The 22,595-nt window shown below is 29.8% G+C and overlaps 2 protein-coding genes across 3 annotated transcripts; both read left to right on the top strand.

Annotated features, from left to right (window-relative positions):
- Positions 1–400: 400 nt before the first annotated feature.
- Positions 401–2,365, top strand: LOC113363633 (xanthine dehydrogenase-like). Its single transcript, XM_026606122.1, is given in 7 exon segments — positions 401–706; positions 805–908; positions 910–1,049; positions 1,052–1,210; positions 1,213–1,943; positions 2,008–2,175; positions 2,258–2,365. Coding segments are annotated over 7 exon segments (1,659 nt in total). The 3' UTR covers positions 2,309–2,365.
- Positions 2,366–5,111: 2,746 nt separating this feature from the next.
- LOC113363175 (protein tamozhennic) lies at positions 5,112–16,122 on the top strand. Of its 2 annotated transcripts, none has more exons than XM_026605652.1 (8): positions 5,112–5,168; positions 13,537–13,749; positions 13,933–14,129; positions 14,271–14,450; positions 14,522–14,711; positions 14,777–15,138; positions 15,350–15,788; positions 15,851–16,122. In XM_026605652.1, the coding sequence occupies exons 1-8, from the start codon at positions 5,153–5,155 to the stop codon at positions 16,060–16,062; spliced, it is 1,809 nt and encodes a 602-aa protein (XP_026461437.1). In that variant the 5' UTR covers positions 5,112–5,152; the 3' UTR covers positions 16,063–16,122. The 2 variants fall into 2 exon arrangements, with proteins under 2 accessions (XP_026461437.1, XP_026461438.1); XM_026605653.1 differs by lacking the exon at positions 5,112–5,168 and adding an exon at positions 13,331–13,443.
- The last annotated feature ends 6,473 nt before the right edge of the window (positions 16,123–22,595 follow it).

Genomic DNA, 22,595 nt, shown 5'->3' on the forward strand with positions numbered 1-22,595 from the left:
CAGGCATTTAAGAATAGAATAATATTTTCAATTTGCTTATAATTTTGTTCGGTTGAATAATAAAGCATTAATTTTTCATACATATTTATGGATTGTTTTAAAAAATATAATGGATTTTAAAACCATTTAATATAATAATGGTAAAAAATCCAATTATTATTAATTGTGAACTTTAATATAAATTCCGGCCGACGATATGTGTAGTTTACTTACTTTTGGCTCAAATCATGGTTCAAACTTCAAATTTCCATCAGTTTTATTTTCGTTGTCGCATTATTTGCATAGTTTTTTTTTATATTACAGAAATGTAGTTTATTTGTAAAACAGGAAAACATGTCTTATGAAATGCTATCTATGAGATTGTCTAATTACAGTTTGCACTAAAATTCTATTACAGCACATGGTTTCACATTTGCTCGACATTCCAAGCAACCGTATTACGGTGCGGGTCAAGCGCATGGGCGGCGGATTTGGCGGTAAGGAATCAAGGGCGATGATGGTGTCCCTTCCTGTTTGTTTAGCCGCTTCCAAATTGCGCAGACCTGTTCGACTAATGCTTGATAGAGACGAAGACATGGCTATATCTGGCACGAGACATCCATTCCTTTGCAAATATAAAGCTTCTTATAATAAAGATGGCAAGATTACGGCGTGCGATATTAAAATTTATAATAATGGAGGTTATTCCATGGATTTGTCTTGCTCGGTAAGCTTGAAAGTAGCCGTGTATTTACTAATAACCGTTTATTTTTTCATGTGAATTACTCAGATTCATTTACCATTTTTATTATTTTTTACTACCAGGTTCTTGAACGCGCTATGTTCCATTTTGAAAATTCCTACTTCATTCCTATAGTTCGTGTCCATGCCTGGGTGTGCCGTACAAATTTACCTTCTAATACAGCCTTTGGGCTTCGGTGGCCCCCAAGGTATGTTTGCAGGTGAACATATAGTGCGTCAGGTGGCCCATGCGTTACGCCGTGATTATATTGAGGTAATGCGCTTGAACCTCTACACTGAAAAGCAACTAACTCATTACAACCAATGCCTGGGAACTGCAGATTACAAATGTGCTGGGATGAATGTCTCAAAAACGCGAATTTTGATCGAAGGCGATCCCAAATCGCCGAATTTAACAAAATGAACCGCTGGAGAAAACGTGGCATTAGTGTTGTACCAACTAAGTTTGGTATTGCTTTCACAGCATTATTTTTAATCAAGCTGGTGCGTTGTTACATGTTTATAAAGATGGGTCCGTACTCCTTTCTCACGGTGGAACAGAAATGGGCCAAGGGTTACATACAAAGATGATACAAGTTGCTGCACGGGCTTTAGATATTTCACCAGATTTGATACATATTTCTGAAACTTCAACCGACAAAGTTCCCAATACATCAGCCACAGCTGCTAGCGCTGGATCAGATCTTAATGGGATGGCTGTTTTAGACGCTTGTAACAAAATTAACGATCGTTTATCCGTTTATAAAAAATCCATGCCCGATAAAGATTGGTTCGCTTGGATAGCACAAGCATACATGGATCGAGTAGGGCTTTCAGCAACTGGCTTCTACGCGACCCCAAATATTGGTTATGATTTTGCGACCAATTCAGGAAATCCCTTCAACTATTTTACATATGGAGTGGCTTGCAGTGAAGTAGAAATTGATTGCCTGACAGGTGACCATCAGGTGGTTCGTACAGATATCGTGATGGATTTGGGATCGAGTATCAATCCTGCGATTGATATCGGTCAAGTTGAAGGAGGTTTTATGCAAGGGTATGGATTATTCACTATCGAAGAGATGATCTATTCCCCGCAAGGTATGGTGATGTCAAGAGGACCTGGTGTTTATAAGTTGCCTGGTTTTGGAGATATTCCAACAGTGTTTAACGTATCGCTTCTGAAAGGAGCTCCGAACCCTAGGGCTGTATATTCTTCAAAGGTAATGGTATTAAATTTTAAGTATATTCATTAATGGAGAAATCTAATATTATTTAATCGTTCAGGCTGTTGGAGAGCCTCCTCTATTTTTGGCGTCTTCCATATTCTTTGCCATAAAAGAAGCTATTTCAGCTGCTCGAAGTGATTCTGGTTTGAACGAATATTTCTATTTAGAATCTCCTGCAACTGCAGCAAGAATACGCATGGCTTGTCAAGATAACATAACTCGCAAGGTACCAATTTTTCTAACGCTATGGATTTTTATAACAATTTAACCAAGATTTTTATTAATAATTTTCTATATTTTTTTAATAGTTTGTAGCAGCAAAGGAGGGTTCGTTTACACCTTGGAACGTTGTGCCATAAATATAAAAGTAACAAAAATTTAAATTTTATTTAGAACGTGGTATATACGTAGTCAAATATATTACCAATTTAATTTAATTATTAGAGTATTGTTATTATGTTAGATTTATTTAGACCATGTATATTTTCACATGGAAGCCATATTATATGTGATTATGATAATTTTATATGTAATATATATTTATAATTATAGATTTTCTCAAATTGATATTAAATAGTACGTATTTTATATATTAAATACAAATACACAAGTTACCTTCTGAAATAAAATGCTATATTGAAAATTAGAAATTTATTTCTTCTGAAAATGAAACATTAAACGGTCACGATCATTGCTGATGAGGGAAAAGGAAATCAGATACACAGTTTTGAACATTTCACACCCTATTAATTTTTCGGCCAACTCTTCTAGTCGATTCTGGTCTCATGCTGGGAGTTAAAATTCCACAGAATTTTTCGAATTGAATTATTTCGACTTGTTTATTTTTATGACGTTCCATAAATTCTATAGCGGCTGTGTAAAAAAAAGTTTACATATTACTTTACTTAAAAACGACAAATTTCATTCCCCTTTATATTACCTTTCAACCTAAATTTATAAGTAATTTTTCCTTTGATTATGTACTGGGCAATTGTTTTACTATGTTGCATGTTAAGTTTGTTAGCTACAGACTTCTGGGCGAGTTCTTTCAGGAGCGCTTCTTCTTTAAATGTTAAATCTTTGTTGCTCTGAAAGTCAAGTTAGAAATTTTGTTTGAAGATGTTAAAAATCTTGAACTAAAATAAACTAAAATATATTACTGTTTTTGTTATTTCTTTTCTAAGCGCCATGAACGTGTTGAAAACTTTATGGGAATCCAGTCCTGAATGTTTTAATCGTTCATCGAGTTTCTAAAAAAGGTTAAGCATATAATAAGAATATACAAATTCAAATTATGTTTTATTATAGTAATTGTTCATTCACCTCATATGAAGACATAGCTTTTCTGGATACTTGTCCGGTTTCCATAAATGTAATCAGATTTAAAAAACTATCGAGAATTCCATCATTTTCGATTCTTCGGTTCACAATTGCTTCCACCAACCTGAGAAAATATTGTTTGACGTGGGGAAAACATCTCGTCTAAAATCAAAGTAAAATCTTGATAATAAATTGCACTATACAGGTAACTTGTATTTTTAGACCACCATATTATTTTATTTAAAGAATGAGAAATAATGATTTTATAAAATGTTCATATTTTTTTTAAATAAACAATCGAACATTTTGATTTTTTTTAAATCTTTTTAAATGTAAATGAAACGACATTGCTCAAGTATATACGGTATATATTATACCCATAAATGAACATGATTATACCAAATACAATTGACAACATTGTATTCGGTAAGAACAAATTGATAACATTGAGTATTTCATAAGAATTTTTGAATTTTTCAATATCAGACTTGACTATTTGTAGGTTTATGCTCGATTTTATTACTTTTCTTTCATTTAAAAATCAACGTTTCTGTTAAAATAATATAATATCGTGCTTATTTACTAATTGTCAGTAAGCAAATGTAAGAATTATATGCAATTGTGTATAGGATTATAGAACTAACCTTTATGTCCAGCAGTTTTTTTTATACAATATAAATAAATTGTTAAAAAGTAAATTATTTATGATTTAGTTAATTAATATATTGAAATTGTTTACCTCATCCGACAAACGTAGAATCAATTGTCCTTGAACTGTTGTTAAAACTTTGGTCCATACCATAGCCTAAAAATATTACAAAAAATAAAAAATGTATAGTTAGTAAAAATGAATACACTTTAGAAAGATAATAATATTGATCAATGAGTGTGTATAACTTTTTGGAAAATGATGAAAGACTTAAGTTTGAATATAAAAGTGTATTATATTATAAAATAATCTAAATATAATTATATAATTATATACAACATAGTTACAAAATAACAAAATATTAAATAAAGAACTAGTATTAGAGATTGTGGGAATCCATCAACGTTACACATGTATATTATATTTCTTTCATTTGTAACAATGTTGAATTAAAAAAAAAAAATTATTAGTGTGTCTTATATTTAAAATAATTATATACGATTTAATCAGAAATAAGAAAAATACTCGCTGATATTTTTTAAAATTTATCTGTCAATGATAAAAAGTAAATTCATTCAATATTTGAAATAGTTGAACAAAAAAATCGTTTGTATTAATAGTTCCCGAAGAAGATAGTTTTTTCAAACACATAGATTATGTAAATTTTTATAAGTTTAGAGAAATAAAATTATAAATATAATTATATTGGGCACTCCGAAAAAGGTTTTATTTAAATATTTACCTCATTCAAAGCTGCCCGGACATAGTGGCAGAAGACATAATCTCGATTCATTTTATAACAATCGTCAACTGTATGTCCAAGAACAAAGAAAAATTCCGACAGCTTCATATTCAATTGTAATTCAATTAACTTTTCTTCTACATCGTCTGGATCTGCTTCAAAGCTCTCCACATTTAAAGTACCAAAGTCGAAACAATGTTTAAACTGTGCTACTGTGATATCGGGAATTGCCTGAAAGAATAAAGGAAAAAATCGAAAATTTGTAAATATATGTGAATGATTTTATGAAAATTATTAACTGTTTGTTTGTATCTTGCGCATTTTTCATCTAGTTCGGAGGAGGTAAGGGACAATTCGCCATCTTTTAATACATCAATTGTATCAACTTTAATTTCAGTTGATTTTTTAGTTTCAACTGCTTTCATTGCGTCGTTAGTTTCTGGTAAAACACTGGGGTCTGGTAGTTGCTCATCAACTGAAGCTGGCGAAATAATGGATTCCCTGAAAGGTAATAAAATACTAAATATTTTAAACATAATTTACATGTATAGTCATATATATATATATATATATATATATGTGTGTGTATATGTAAAAATTGGACTAGCCTTTCCAAGTCTGATTCGTCATCAGGTATTTCCAAATCACCGGAACTCCACAAACCTGGAAAAAGTTTTGATGCCCTGGAAATTGAAGAACAATATTTCAGTTTATATTATTAACTGATTTTCAATTTGATACAGAAAAACTTTTCAAGCACGTTTGATTGTGAATATTAGTTACTTCAAGTTATTTTCCCGTTACGAAGTCTAGAGTAGTCAAAATCAAATAACTGAAAAATTATTTTTACAAATTAGCTACATCTTTTTAAGAAAATATATTCGTTATGAATCGTAAAATTGGTGATATAATGCAGAAGTAATACTTATAATTTAATCAATAATCGTTTAACTAAACAAATTATTCTGAACCTTTGATATTTCAATTTATCTGGAATAACTTTAGTGGATAGGCCATCAAATTCAGATTCTTGTTCGACATCAGGAAATGATACTGTAGCCGGAGAAACTCTAGAAATAAATTTCTAAATTGAATAAATCAATGTCAAAATCAATATAATCTAATAATCAATCAATTGAAAATGTATTGTTCAATATTTCAGATTATTAAATGTAAGGCTACTACTTGGTATCCTTTGGTTCTTCAAATTGAACTTCTTTTTGTTCAATTTCATTTATTGAGTCTTCCGTTTCCGCAGATTCTGCTTGAGGCTCGGGGTTTGCTACGGGTCTTAGATTTAAGGAAAAAAATATATTAAAATATAGATTTTAATGATTTAGCAAATTTACTATATTGTATACTGACTCCATATCGAAGTCCACAATTGAACCTTCAGGATCCATTTGTATGCCCACATCATGGCTATGAGATTCCTTAACTGTCTCTATATTTTTTTCTGCGTCTATGGAAGTTGAGGATCGGTGACTCCTGAAAATGTTTATTTAATTGAAGTTAACAAAATGGTTTACATATTCAACTCAATCTATGTTGAAAAATACTTTATAGATCCGTTTTCATCCAAGTCTGGCGGTTCTGATTGAACACCAACTTCTGCTTTGTGCTCACCGACATAACAATTGAATGGGCATGTTTTTCCTAAAGACTTACTGCTTGTTTTGAATTCAACCTGATGATTTTCATCTTTACAAATCGTTTCTTTCTCTTGTTCCTTTTCGGACGATATTAGCGCTGGATTTAAAGTGAGATCGTTTATAATTTTGTCCATATATCTGGTAGTTTTTCTTCTATCCAATGACTTATTTTTACTTTCGTTACTTGGTTTGCAAGATACACGCCGTAACTTTGGTTTCTTGGGTGTATTTGTGATTTCTTTATCCATTGTAAACTAGAATAATTTTTGTAATCTGAATTGCAGGCTATACGCCCGTAGGATTATTTATATTTGGATTAATTCGTAGTTGAAATGGGGACTTTAGTATTTTCATAATCTGCACTAAAGTCAAATAAACTAAACTAAAATACTAAAGTCCACATTTCAACTACGAATATGTAGAAAATAATAGAGATTTGTTATACGTTTAATAAAACCATCGTATCAAATACTACTGGTTAAAGTTTACTAATTTTTGCAATTGATGTCGTTGCACTGGACCAGTGAAACGGCTATTTAAATACATGATTTTAAGCGATTTGTTAAGAAATGTAATTAATGCTTGTTATATATCTACTTTTTTCTTTTGTTGGATTGCATATTAAAATATTGTAAAGATCTAGAAAATAATTAACACAATTCCTGAAATGTATTTATTACATTCGTACCTTATTCATAGTATATTCCTCACTTTCAGGCTTTGACACGTATTGTGCAGTTTGTTCTTCATTTTTCATTCTTACAGGTGTAGTAAAAGCACATACAGGTTTCAGTTCAATATGAGAAGGACATGCGGCGATAACTTTTGTATCCGCTTCTGAATGCTCTACATAATTTGATAATGAATTATTCTGCTTTGCGGCCAATATAACTTTACATTCATGATTTATACGATCCTCATCTACTATTATTGAAAAATCGTCGCATTCCAAAACCTTGGAATTAGCATTGAAAGATTTGAGAGCTTTTGGATAAATGTGATGTGGTGATTGTGCTGGCAACGGCATTGTACATTGCATAACTAATACGTTAGTTATGGGGTTATTAAATGATTTATCAAGCGATATGCTATTTTCTAAACATCCAAAACTACTATTATCTTCACAGGTTTGCGGACTAGTCTCCTCATTGCTCTGTTCGGTTTTTGAGTCATCAATAGTACTTGCTGGTTTGATAACATTAATCTCTTTTTTGTCTACATTTGTGTTCATAAAAGAGTCATCTGATGAAATATCTTTATCAATTTGAGTAGATAACTTTGAATCATCTGGAGTATAATCAATTACATATTGCTCTGTTTCATTTTCCGTTATATCATGTTCCAGAAGTCCTGTATGTTGTATTCGGCGATTTATTTCGATATCATTGTCTTTACATCGAATTTTATCACCACAATTGAAACTGTTGAATTCATAAGATTTGCACAATTTTGAATAGCCATTTCTGATGCGGGAAAAAGTACTAGATCAAGAGATGAGCCTTTAAGAGATGACTGGTTATGGGCATTATCGCCAATTAATTCGTTATATTTCTCCCTTATAGGATCGGCTGAATGATTACACTCATTGACGAGTCCATTCTGATACGGATAGTCTTCTGTGGCATCACTCACGATATTTGAATCGTATTCAGCATAAGAAAAAGAAGATTGACAACATTCATCTTGCATTTTTACTATATGTTTCTTACGCAAACGAACTTTGCAGTTTACTATTTTAGTTCTGCCGAATTCATTATTGCTAAAGTTGCCGGAAGTGCTGATTTCATTCATATTATCAGTTTTGCTGGATTCTTTGTTAATTTTATACTTTTTATTCTTTTTTGACCCTTTGTTGGAGTATGTCAATGCTATAATTTGTTCGGATGCATTTCCGTCAAACATATGTTGCAACAATGTGTTCATAATCGGTTTAGATTCTAAAATTTCTTCATCGCCAATGTTTGCGCTCATAAAATCGTTTACATCCCCAATTTTTTCTTCTTCTCTAAAGTGCGGTGGATTATAATATTTTGTATGAAGCGGTGTTTTTTTGCGCAAGCAAATTTGAAAATTATTTTCAACTGCATTATTAGTGCTAACTGCAGCTTGAGCTTTCATATCGCCATCGACTATAGTACTAACGTTGCTATTCTTTTCAACGAAAGATTCTACGTCAGTTTTATCTTTTTTATGTTTCTTTTTAGCTGAACCTCTTTCTTTTTTACTTTTATCTTTTTTCGGGTGTTTTGCAAAAACTGCTTGTTCATCGGACGGAGTAGAATCAGACTTTTTAGAACTACGTTTACGTTTTTCATTATGTTTATCTTTTAGTATTTTATTTCGAAAGTCTTCGTCGTTCAACAAACGGGCCACTTGAACCAACTGCCTAGCGCATATTAAGGAAGAATCGCGGTGCCTGTGCTTGTGCTTTTTGCTGCGTTTAGGACACTCTTCATCAAGATATGGCCCATTGATAGATTTAACAGCGCTTGAGATAACAGAAAATGAATCCGTGTCTCTCTCGCAATACTTTTCCTTGAATTCTTCATAAGGTTTTGCTAAATCAGTAACACACAGAGATAAAACGCCTGGTTTGCGATCTGGTTTCTGGCAACTTCTTTTGTGTTTAACGCGTTTCCTCTCACTTTTTACAGTGTCTTCGGAGCTGTGTTCACGAGATGGCTTTTCTATAGTGCAGCTGATCATGTTTATTGATGATGCTGAGTGAATTTTTTCTTTTTTGACAAGATGACTGTGTTTGGGCCTAATTTTATGTTGACGCTGAGAACTCGAAAATTGTCTTGTTTTTTTGTCTTCGTTCAATTTGCAATCTTCAATTTTTAGCAATGATGAATTAGAGTTTTCTATTTCAGTAGAAAATTGGTCGACTGATTCTTGTAATCTTGGTTTTTGAATACAGAGTTTAATTCCATCCTCAGCTGTTTTATACCTTATATCCATGCTGGGAAAATTGTAACATTAATACATAATTAATTAAATAATATATCAATCAATCAACCAACTTTTCGGTAATTCGAAGAAACGTTGCTGCAGAAATCTCTGCTCAGAAATTATAGTTGAAATTATAATTTTTAAATTTTCAATAAATTTTTTTTCTATATATTTAAATATCAACTTAAAAGAAAATATACTGAGGTCACTCGTTTGCAAAATAAATTTTGCAAAAATATGCAAAATATAGAGTTGATAATTGGAAAGTAAGTTTTCTAAAATTTTATAAGGTAATTTACAAGAATTATTTGTTACTCAGGAATACTATTTTAGAAGAGTTTTAGTACTACTAATACTTAGTACATTTCATGATCCCTGTATTTAAAGGGAAATTTTATGTATGCTCTTAAATTTATATGCGATACTGCTATAATTAAAGTACCGAAAATATTAAATTAGTTGAAAACGTATTTAGAGTACCGTTTTCAAAATACTTATGGTGTTTTCTAATAAAAATACTCATTACCTAAAATTATCAAATTATAGACGATATACACCTTGCTTGGAAATTAGTTCTGAAAGTGGTATTTATACATAATACTTAGTAAAAATACTCTTTACCTAAAAAAATCGCATTGTATACGACATACACCATCCTTGGAGCCATTTGGGATGCGAATTCTTCTTAAATCAGCTGGAAAATGTTCAAAAGTCTCATTACGTATGATTGTTGTATCCGTAAACATTTTTGGCTACATCCAGTCTAGCCCCCTTTTGCACCAAAAGATTAATATTGTACGATAGCATTTTATCAACCTGTTAAAGGCATGACCGCCCCGAATTTTGATGAAAGTTATTTTTACTGTATGAAATCGTTAGAATTTTGACATTTTTAAAATATCAAAAACAAAAGGTTGACAAGAATCGTAGCATTCGTGTCATTTATTTCTGTGATATAGTTCTTTCAAGAGACCGATTAATGGTATGAGTGATATGTAAATGTGCACATAAGAAAAAAATTGTATTATTTATTATAACTTACATTCATATTGTTGATGATATTAATTTTTATATTAGTTTGAATTTTAGCTTTAATCAAATGAAAAGTGCCCACTTAATTATAAAAAATAAAAAAATGAAACTTTTTAGTGGAAGTATTCAATTTTTATTTAATGTAATTTAATTAGAACAATATTGCATTAAGGTGTGGCTTTTTGTTATTATTGTACTAGTATCGTTGTGCCACTTCAGAAATAATGACGTTGTTGGAAAACGTTGATGTACTAAAATTAATTTTATAATTAAAACTTGTTCATGAAAATAAGTCTATAAATATTTACAAGTTTTGTTCAATTTTTTTTTATCTAGATGAAGTCTATGTTTTAGCCTGAAAATCCATTTTGATAATTTTATGTTTTCTCGACGTTTCAAGTCACTCTGAATCTTTTAACCACAAATTTGGAGCACGATAACCACTAAATAATCTAGCAGACTTATAAAGAACTTGCAAAGTTTCTTGAGTGCGGTACAATGCACTAGAATTCTCTTATAAAACCTATTAAAAAAATCAATTTTGAACATTATTTCAACATCAAGAATTTATCAAAGATGGTATTTTCCACGAAAAAAGCCTTTATTTTGGAGAAAAAAAATTGGAGAAAATACGTGAGTGAAAGACCAAAATTTGAACTTTTTTCAAAAAAGGTTGAACCGATTACAAAAATTCAAAGGCCATTCGATGAAAATCGATAAAATCTAGCGTTGATTAGTTTTGTGAGACGGTCGACCAAGTCGTTTCATGAAAATTTGCAGAAAACTAATTTTTTTATTCAATAGAAACCATACCTTTGAAATGAGTTCTGATGTCCCGTTCATTGAACAAAAAATAAGGGTTAAATTTTGAAAAACCTAGCAGGGAGGGTTTTAGAGGGTGAGCCATGGGTATGGGTGAATCGGCCTTTCAAAGTTAGTGGGGGTCGCTCATATATTCGAACGTGATTGGGGCACTCTAAATGGTTCAAAATGAAATTTTTCAAATTTTAACCCTTATTTTTGGGTCAAAACACGAGACCTCAGAAATCCTTTTAAAGGTTACTTCAGCAAAGTATCTTATTTTGATCTCTAGTATCCATACAAATAGACCCATACAAATCTACCCGCTCTAATAAATATATTATATAGTCTAAACATGCATGACAATTATAATTGAGACTTACTTTAGAAAAAATCTTCTTCAAGTTTAAATCGCGCGCCTAAAAATCGTATTGAGAAAATTTTGTTTCCTTTCGAAACCAATTAGAAAATATAGAAATGCATGCTATTTAAATAAATATAATAATTAAAATATTCAATTTTAATAAATCGTTTAATTACAATAGCGAATATTATCGTTTCTATAAAACATCAGTGCTAATTATTAGGGGCCGTTCAAGTATTACGTAAGCACTATAGGGGGGCGGGGGGTTGTTGATTTGCTTATTTTGGGTTGACATGGGGGGCAGGGGAGTCTGGATGATGATTACGTCATAGGTAGTATTTTTATTTTTTTACATTAATTGCAAAATGTTTACGTAAGCATGGGGGTAGGGGGTAAGAGCTTTAGCTTACTTTGCTTACTGGGGGGGCTGACGGGGGGATGGGGGGGTAATAATGTAATAAATCTGTTTACGTACTACTTGAACGATCTCTTATAAATAGACAATAAATTGTCTATTTATAAAGAGAATTTGACAATGTAAATTGTAAAAACAATGTTCTAATTTAAATTAGAATATATTTATATTCTGAAGAACAGGTATGCTTTATGCAACATCTTAATATAAGTTAAAATTTTTATTACATTGTTAAACATTAAAATACAGTAATTAACCTCCCGTAGGGCAAGTTATAGTAATCGGCAAAAAAATCGAAAATGAAAATTTTTATATATCTTTAACTTTTAGAGGTTTCTGAGCATTTTGGCATACCTTAGAAAAAATTAATGTATGTGTGGGTAATGTGTATATGTGTGTGTGTGTGTGCGGATACAAATTTTCGTAGACGATTTCGCGTACACTGTTCAACCGATTTCAGTTATTCAAAAAACATTTGATTCGTATTGATAAGAAGACGTGCTGATTAGTTTTTGGCACAGGCAGGTCTAGCCGTTTCGAAGACACGGGACAAAAAGTGCCAAGAACGGGAACTTAGCTTTTAAGAGAACAGAGCGTCTGATTCTAATAATTCAAAAAATATTTTACTTGTATTGACAAAATGAAGAACTGATTAAATTTTGGGAGGCAGGAGATCTAGTAAAAAAAGTAATTTAGTAAAAAATGCAATTTTGAGGTCAAAAATGATCATTAGACATCAAATTATCAGATATTTTATGAAGATTTTAATAATGTGTATCAATTTTGTTTACATTTCTATGGTTTTCGTAACATCATTTGTCCGTTAGACGGCGACGCGGCGCATACGCGCTTCGATATTGCGTCTCTATGCAGCTAAAGCAGTGCGATTGCTTTGAATAATAGTTCAAAATTTCCGAAATATTTCAAACTAAAAAAAAATATACTAAACAAAAACAACACGGAAAGTTTCAGCAATTGAAGCCTTAAGGCACGATGCCATACACTACTAGTTAATAAATAAATTTTATCTAATAAATATTTATTATTTAAAGAACGAAATCAAGAAAAACTCGCACCATCTTCTTATCTTCATCACAAGAGAACACGAACTTCATCTTGGATACGAACCAATGATAAATGTCAAAATCAAAATACTAATATTTATTTAAAATATTAAAGTTTATTGAATAGTTTGTAAATACATATTCGTGTGTTATTAAATAATTACTTAATATCAATTCGTTTAAATAATATGTTAATTTAGCAATAATTTTCGCGATTTATTAAAATTGATTAACTAAATACATTTTAACTATCTTAGAACATAATTTTTAAATAATTAAATGCTAGTCAAATGTCATCTAGTTTCAAATAGCTCTTATTTAAATTTTTAATAAATAAATGCTTTTTTGTGGAAAATACAAGCTTTGATAAATACTTGAAGTCAAAACAATGTTTATTTATAGATAGTTTATTTTTAGTGAAACCACATTTGGAATGTCAATAATTTTCTAAAATGTGATATAGAAATGTAGATCTAAAATAAATCATAATGTGTATGATATATGTACGTATATATATTTTTTTGATATATATATATATATATATATATATATATATAGATATAAATTTATTAATTTCTTGTAATTCATTTTATTAGAAAAGCATGTGCACAATTACATGATCAGTTTCCTTTATTCATCTGAAGATATTATGAATAAAATGTTGGATATGGAGGCCCCACATAGGATTCTTGATTGGGGTACAAAGGATCATTTGCGAGACTTGCAACAGCAGATTGATCAAATGCATTTTAGTTATTTAGAAACTGATGATTGTCCACAAAAAATTGAACAACGACAGAAACTTGAGGGTAAGTTCAATGTTATTCTTATATACTTTTGATTAAAATTGGTCTCTCTAGTTTTCACAACATCTATTGCAAAACGTTTTAGTTTAAAAACTTCAAGAGCGAAGACTTAATTATGTCTTACTCATTTATAAACATCATATTTTATTACTCACTTTTTATTATATAAATTGATTGTTTTATTAGGTTTTATAAGAGAATTCTTGTGCATTGTACCACACTCAAGGAAGTTTGTATTAAGAGAAACTTTGCAAGTTCTTCATAAGTCTGCTGGATTACAAAACTTTAGTGGTTATCGTGCTGCGCTTGCCTGGAATGCAATCGCTCGATATGCAGCTAATTTACTTACACAACCATGGAGAAAGGAATATAAAGAAATTAAGGTTATTTCAGTTATATTAGGCATTAATGATTTTGCTTTGTAGATCTCTTAATGTATCCTAAATCTTATAATTACATGATAATAATTTTGATTGGTTAATAACATTATATTTGATTTATTGGAGCTCTTTTTGAATTATCAGTTGTATTGTGGGTTTTATAAACATGAAATTGAGGAAAATCTTGTTGGTGCTGAAATTATATTTGAAGCAATGGGTTATAAACGTGTGGATGGAAGCACTCTTTTACTTGAAGGGCCCATTTGCCCAGATCAAGTTGCCCATGTTAGTCGAGATTCTTTAGTGGCATTTGTAGAGTGTGAGGTAAAAACTATAATTAACTAATAGTATTATTAATTCTATAATCAATATTTTAATTTTTTTGTTGTTTCAAGATCTTAAAAAATATTTGGGAAACAGTATCTGCAGTATGTAATATTAAATGGTTAGAAGCATTACAATTTAGGGAAGTGCATATTGGAGGTCCGGAACAGGCTAGTAAAGCCTTGTTGTACAGGCATAATGAAAACAACTATCAACAATGTAAACCAGAAAATAATTGTAATTCTTATGCTGCTGTAAATGGTAATAATGAAAAAAAAATCATTTAATGATTACATATTTGTTTATTATTCCTTAAATATTTATAGATGTACAATATCAGCATTATTCACATCTATATAACAGAAACATGTCAAATGTTATGACCTCTGATTTGCCTGGACAGTGCTTATATGGACAGTTTGTTCCACAAAATCCATATGGTTTGAACTGCTATGGTCACCCACCTGCGTATGCGATAACAATTCCTGTTAATATTGCAAATGCTGTTCCAATACCATTTCAAAATGGCATGCCGAATTATATGATGCCAAATTATATTAATCCCACAGCTAAAAATTTTGTTAGGTATGGTTATAACAATGAAGCTGTTTCTCAAAATCTTAATGACTACACTGGCCAAGCTCATGTTGCAACTGGTCAGTTAATTGAAGTCGATGGTGGCCAAAATGTAAGTCGATTGAAGCTAATTTATTTATTTTATCAATTTGACATCAATTACAACATCCTATAATTTATCTTTTATGTTTTAAACTAATTTAAACATAATTTTTATTATTAGTAAGATTAGATAGTTGTGTAGTGAGAAGATATAATTGTTTTAAAATGTTTTTATTCTATTTTCTAAAAAAAATAATGATATTTTTATTTAAATCTTTAAGATGATGCCACAGTTGTCACAACAATCTTATAAGTATGATGAAGTGGATTCTAACTCGTACAAATCAAACCTTCCACAACAATTTACTAACAAAGTTGAAAAAATTAATAACAATAAAGATTGTTTAAAAACTGATGAGAGCTTTGAGACTTGGGATTATGTATATAGAGATTTAGAAAAACAAGGATATAGCAAAGATCTTGGTGACAGAGAAAATGTTTTGGAAAAGAAAATGCAGAATAATAGTTCATCAAATATCACCAAGTTAGAATATTCACTGCAATCACTAAACCTGCAAAAACCAAGCAAAGATAATGAAGTAATCGTGACTAATAAAATTAATAACAACAAATCAAAAACTGAAGTATACAAAAAAAATAAAGCATCAAATAAAAGTTCTGAAAAATTAGAAATATCGAAACCATTATCAAAAAAATCAGGTATATTCTATAATCCATTATATTTCAAAGCTCTATAAATATAATTTTTTAATATATTACAGAATTTTGGCAGTGCATTACATGTACATTTAATAACTCAATCGGTAAAGATATATGTGAGATGTGTGGAAAATCAAGGAAAGGTGGATCAGAAATTCAACCTTTAACAAGTGGTGGAAAGGAGTGTTCTAAATGCACTTTAGTAAATGAAAAGGATACAAAAATTTGTGTTGCTTGTGGTGCAAGTTTATTGGATTCTCCCACATACATTTAAATATATAATTCAGGCTAATCCAAATTTCGGTTTGTGCACTTATTTTTTACACACACACACACACACCCACGTATAAATATATATATATATATATATATATATATATATATATATATATATCTAGGTGTGTGTTTATATGGCTGTACATATAAATAATCTTTTATACAGCTGAACCGTTGTATGAAGGTAAATTTTCAACCTGTTTTAAATTGACTTTTTTATACATTATTTAAAAAATAGAAGTGTGAATATTTAGTTTATGTTCTGTAACTAAATATAAAAAAAATATTTTATTATTACATTATACGAAAGGTACGAAATTTTGGTTTGCATACACACATACATGCACTAACCTACTTATCTAATTTTGGAAGTTCAATTTAATTTCGCTCACATCAACAGTTATTACTAGTAGCCAAAATCGGAATTTGGAAAGATATTTATATATTACTGAGCAACAGCAAAGTTCATGATAAATAAGAAAACTTCAGACAATTTTCTATTTAATATGTTGCTCACATGGTTAAATGTTATTTATTATGCCAGGTATTGCAATAGTTGTAAAAAAGATTGTGATTGGTGGAAGTATGTATATATGTATTTAATTTTTGACATTAAATATATTCATAAAGCAACAATCCCTAAAATATATGATGTATATAGAATTATATATCCAATGATAAACAAAAATTATATATTAAATATAAGTATGTATTAAATAGTAAAACGCTTGTAAATAAACAATTGTTATTACCAATTTTAAAATTGGTGATATTCAAAATATAAATAAAACAGGAAAAATATACTGTGGGTATTATTTATTTAATAAAAATTTTATAATCAATCTGCTTTGGCCCAGTAGTTAATACTCACCTGTGTTTGAGAAGATTTGCTTATTAAAAGCTTATATGATTCTTAAATCTATATATCATTAGCAAATCTTTACGAAACTCCATTTTAGATATAAGAGCAATATGATTTCTCCAATTTAAATGTAAACAAATTATGTACAGTAGAGGATCCGAGTCGTAGAAATTTATTTATTAAAAATAAAGTCTTTACAATGATAAGATATCTCGATTGCATTATAGTATATATATATATATATATATATATATATATATATATATAAATGTGTGTGTGTGTGTGACTCTTCACTTCTGAAAAGGTTTAATTAAAAAAAGAGACTTATTACTTTTCAATAATAAATAGTTGATAGTTCTTTATTTCGTTCGGTTGCTGCTACAGTACTTTTCCTTGGAAAAAGTTTTTGTTGAAACTGAAACTATGTTACCAGTCTCTATAAATATTTAGTTTTTACTCTATGTTTAATTTTTGTTCTAAAAATTATTGAAGTACATGAACAGTCTGTGCAGGGCCTTGGTTGAACAAGTGTCTTTATCATAATAATGAATTTTCATAACATAAATGATAGATTTGATGCTAAAGTGTTTTTTCTATGAAAATATGATTTAGGTATGTACCAAATAATGTTTTATATTTTGAATTTGAGGCAATGTTTATGTATTCATAAATATTTTGACAAACAGTTGGGTTATGCCCATACTCTACATAAATAATTGTTGAATATATTTTCAACACATTATAATTCATTTTATGCTCACATTGTAATATTTATTAAATCTAAAACAATTTTTAATACCTGAATTTGTTACTTCAAATATTAAAATGAAATTACAGTTTTTGAGGTTAGAAATTACGAATGCCTAACTTGTTGACAATTACTTTTAGCTTAAAATTGCTGATTAATTTAATAAATGTTTAATAATTAATTGAAATATCCCTGATATTTTGATATTTTTTTTTTGTTTTGTTATATTTAAAATCACGAAATTTTCACACATTTTACTCAATTTGAATATAATAAATATCAAGTTAAAACCACGGTTAAATTCACGTTTTTTTTTTAAATACATTTTACTCAATTTGAAAATAATATGTTGAATATTAGATTAGAAGGATTAGAATAGCCATGCTTAGCTGGCAGATGTATTTTACTTTTAGTAAAATATTTTGTAAATAATTTTAACTTGTGGGGCGCATGGCATCGTGCCTTAAATTGCTGGAACTTCCCGTACCGTAAAAAAAGTTCGAGGAATATTAAATGTTTTAATAGATTATCATAAATATATTTATTCATAAATACTGTAACATTGTCTAATATTTTATAAGAAACTATAAATTGCAAAGTTGAAAATATTTGTTCAAAGTATATTAGAACTTAAGTCAGAATTACAATTAAAATTTGAATTATTTTCGATATACAAAAAAGAAAATTTTTGGAAAAAAAAATTAAGGTAATTTTTTTTCAAAAGCAATTATTTTGTTAAAACAAGCCGAAAGTTCTTTGAATCATTCAAATCGGACGCTTAGTTATCTCAAAAACTGCCATTTTTTTCACATTTAGATCTGTATCTTCGAAATGGCTGGACCTGTCTAAGCCAAAAACTAATCATCTCTTCTCCCAATCATTACAAATTGAATGTTTTTATATCATTCAAATCAGATCTAAAAAGATATCTATATCGATCTCTCAAAAACCCGATTTCTATTTTCTGCATTCTTTGCTCCTGGACCTGCCTTTGCTAAATACTAATCAGCACATCTCCCTATCAATAGGAATCGAATGTTTTTTAACCATTCAAATCGGTTGATCCGTGAATGAAAAATTGTATCCATACATACATACACACACACACATCAATTTTTTCTGAGGTATGCCAAAACCTTCAAAACGTAAAGAAATGTAAAAAATTTCAATTTCGATTTTTGGACGATTGCAATAACTTACCCTATGGGAAGTTAAAAATATGTTTTATATATTTGCTTGCTATTTATATAGACAAAAAACAATTCTAGCATTATCATCGCCATCATGCCACAAACATTTCTAAAATAGAAGTCAAAAAATAAATTAAGCACAAGCATGATCGTTGACATTATTTCAAAAATTAAAAATAATTTATTCATAAGTATGTGACCTATGACCAAAAATCGTGAATATGGTTTTAACTTGATTTCATATTCAAATTGGGTAAAATATGTTTTAAAAAATCCGTGGATAGTTATCCATGGATTTAAATAGATTTCATATTCAAGTAAATATATAAACGGCAAACACTTTGTTAAAAAATCCGTGGATAATAGTCTATGATTTGAACTTGATATTTATTATATTATATCCAAATTGAGTAAAATGAGTTTCAAAAAAAAGCATGAATAGCAGTCATTTAACTTGATATTTATTTATGATTTGATTTTGAGATTTTATTTATATTCATGCTTTTTTTTAACACATTTTACTTAGAATAATTTTTTATTTTTATTACAGGTGCTTATGATTTTAAGAATGCCTTAAAAGGAACCATAAACCCTGGGTGTCTTCTATAGTAGAGAAAACATATAATCGACAACTAATCGGACAAAGTCTTTTTGATGAAAAGGACGAAATTATCCTATTTGATGAGCTTTCAGGGCGTGTACCACTGAAAAACAACAAAAACTTTGGTTGCAACATCGGAATTTTAGCAAAAAAATAGATTTGTTTCTGCTATTTTGGAAATGTTTTGACTGATTCCAAAAGATTTTCGGACGCTGATTTAAAAAATGCTATCTATTTTTGGATAAACCCATATACACCCCGCGAACAATCGAAATCTTTGGTTGCAAAATCGATTTTTTTTAAAAAGAACGGCCTTTTTTCGCAATTTTCAAAATGTTTTGATTGGTTTTGATTGATTTTGGGACGCTGATTTCGAAAATATTATCCGTTTTTGGATAAATCCACATACACCCCCCGAAAAATCGAAATCTTTGGTTGCAAAATCGATTTTTTTTTAAAAAAATAGTTTTTTTTCCCGATTTTCAAAATGTTTTGCTTGGTTTTGATTGATTTTGGGACGCTGATTTCGAAAATATTATCCGTTTTTGGAAAAGCCCCCATACACCCCCCCGAAAAATCGAAATCTTTGGTTGCAAAATCGATTTTTCTTTAAAAAAATCGGCTTTCTTCGCGATTTTCAAAATGTTTTGCTTGGTTTTGATTGATTTTGAGACGCTGATTTCGAAAATATTATCCGTTTTTGGAAAAGCCCACATACACCCCCCCGAAAAATCGAAATCTTTGGTTGCAAAATCGATTTTTCTTTAAAAAAATCGGCTTTCTTCGCGATTTTCAAAATGTTTTGATTGATTTTGGGACGCTGATTTCGAAAATATTATCCGTTTTTGGATAAATCCACATACACCCTCCGAAAATCGAAATCATTGGTAGCAAAACCAAAGTTTTACTAATGAAATTAAATTTTTTTTTCGCGATTTTCAAAATGTTTTGACCGATTCTGATAGTTTTCGAGGCGCTGATTCCGAATATGAAATCAGTTTTTGGAAAAAAAAATTCTTCTGCCCTTGGTACCAAATTGAAGTTTGAAAAATTGCCAACTTTGAAGCTGATTTTAACACTGAAGATGATGATAAATTTGTATTTTTTTTTGGTTTGGTATAAAGATTGTACTTTAGTCTACACAATGCATCCATTAAAATTATCAATTTCATTCATTAAGGGCCTTAAAATTGCATTTGAAAGTCACGATTTTGGCCAATTTTGGCTGCTCCTGATAGACTGTCTTTTTATCTGAAAAATAATAAGATTTTTAAATTACACCAAAGTAGGTTTGGTTTACTGCTAACCAGGCGTAAATATAAATTTATTAAAAATTATCCTACTATTTCTTATCTTATATATATATATATATATATATATATATATATATGCGTACATATATATATATATATATATATATATATATATATATATGCGTATATATATATATATATTTATTATGTAGATTTTTGTAATACTGACACTCAATAAATTTAATTCTATCTATATGTCTTATTTATTTACACAGTTTGAAAAATTATTGGTTCCAAATATTTTTTTCAGTCAAATGGGGTTCGAACTGGCGAACTTCGAATTGATATTCTGGCCTAAACCGTATCTTTACGACCTCGGCCATTTGCTCACACGAAATTAGACATTTTTAGGAAACTTATATCTTTTATTTTAAAAATAAGACTATATTTTTAAAAAATAGCAGGGAGTTCTGTATAGCTAATTGGCCGAGATCGTTAAGTTACCACCACGGTAGCTCAGTGTTTCTCGGTTCAAATCCCGAAGATGCTTGAAAAATCCAGTCTATAGTTTTTCATAATTATCAAATATTAGTTCAAAATATTAAATTCAGGTGTCGCATTTCGACCTTGACACTTATAATATTTCTGAAAAACAAAAAACTCAAGTTTCGCACTTGACTGTTAGAGAGATACATAAAGAGAGGAAAAAAAAAAGGTAGAGGAAATAACTGGGGAAAGAGAGGGGTAGAGGCAGATGATGAATAAGAGAGATGTGTATGATACATATTCTTTATTAAAATTCAATATTAATACAATATAGGAATAAAAATAACTTTTATCATCAATAACTTAAATAGCCGAGCGGTTTAAGTGACCGCATACTCGGTGAAATCACTCTGGAGGCAGGCACAAGGTGAGACGGATCGAGTCCAACTGAAGGCGACGACGAGCAACTCTGAAGCAGAAAAAAATGGAGCAGTGCTGGTGAATGGCTGTTGGCGAGCGCAAAGGGTCCTGAAATGAACACACCAAGTGATGGTCAACGTGAGGTCCATGATGCGAGAGGTTACACGCAGAGAGACACATTGCGGAAGATGCATGCCGAACCCAGAAATCTACCCAAAAACCACAACATGCGAAAAAAACACCAAAAAGGAAAAAAAAATGTGAAAAAAGCGGAAAAAAGGGGAAAGAGGAGAAGGAGGAGGGAGAAGGGGGAGGTGGGAGCTTAAAAAAAAACCCCCCTAAGTCCCAGGTCAATTTTTCTCTTTTCTGTTCAGCGTTGAAACTTTTTTATGTTTTTTAGTGTTCCCTCACACCAATTCCCAAAACCAACACTCGAATGAAATAAAGTCCACGTTGAAATTTTCACAACGAGAAAAAATTACTGGGACTTAGTTAAAATATTTAACTTTGCCCCAATAAAATTTTCTCGTTGTGAAATATTCAATGTGAGCCTCATTCATTCGAATGTTGGCTTTGGGATAATACAGCATGCATAAATAACTCGTCTGTCTTAATTGAAAAGGTTTCAGAAAATTTGGACTTAGAAAAAAAAAATTATTCGAAAGAATTATAATCAGAAAAATTGGACTTAGAAAAAAAAATTACTCGAGAGAATTATTTAATTAATCGATGAAATGGGATGATATTAATCGAATCAAAATTGTTTATACGACTTGATAAAACATGTGAAACCTTTACAATTAATCCAGACAAAAACAAATTTAGTTGACTTGAATAATATACAAATTATAAGAAAAAGCCATAAAAAAAAATCCAATAAAACTTGTAAAATGAAATAATGCAAACTGTTCGAAAACTTGAACTTTAAAAACTTCAAAACTGTTTAAAGCTGATTGTTATCCTTTAGAAAT

The sequence above is a fragment of the Ctenocephalides felis genome, unplaced genomic scaffold (assembly GCF_003426905.1).
Source record: "Ctenocephalides felis isolate EL2017-DRISC unplaced genomic scaffold, ASM342690v1 CF-g0.4_SCAFFOLD_00845, whole genome shotgun sequence".
Classification (NCBI taxonomy): Eukaryota; Metazoa; Arthropoda; class Insecta; order Siphonaptera; family Pulicidae; genus Ctenocephalides; species Ctenocephalides felis.

Excerpts from the sequence above, each read along its gene's own strand:
- LOC113363175 (XM_026605652.1), top strand. Across the intron at positions 14,712-14,776 it reads TTCTTATGCTGCTGTAAATG|ATGTACAATATCAGCATTAT; the intron begins GTAATAATGAAA and ends AAATATTTATAG. Across the intron at positions 15,139-15,349 it reads AAGTCGATGGTGGCCAAAAT|ATGATGCCACAGTTGTCACA; the intron begins GTAAGTCGATTG and ends TAAATCTTTAAG.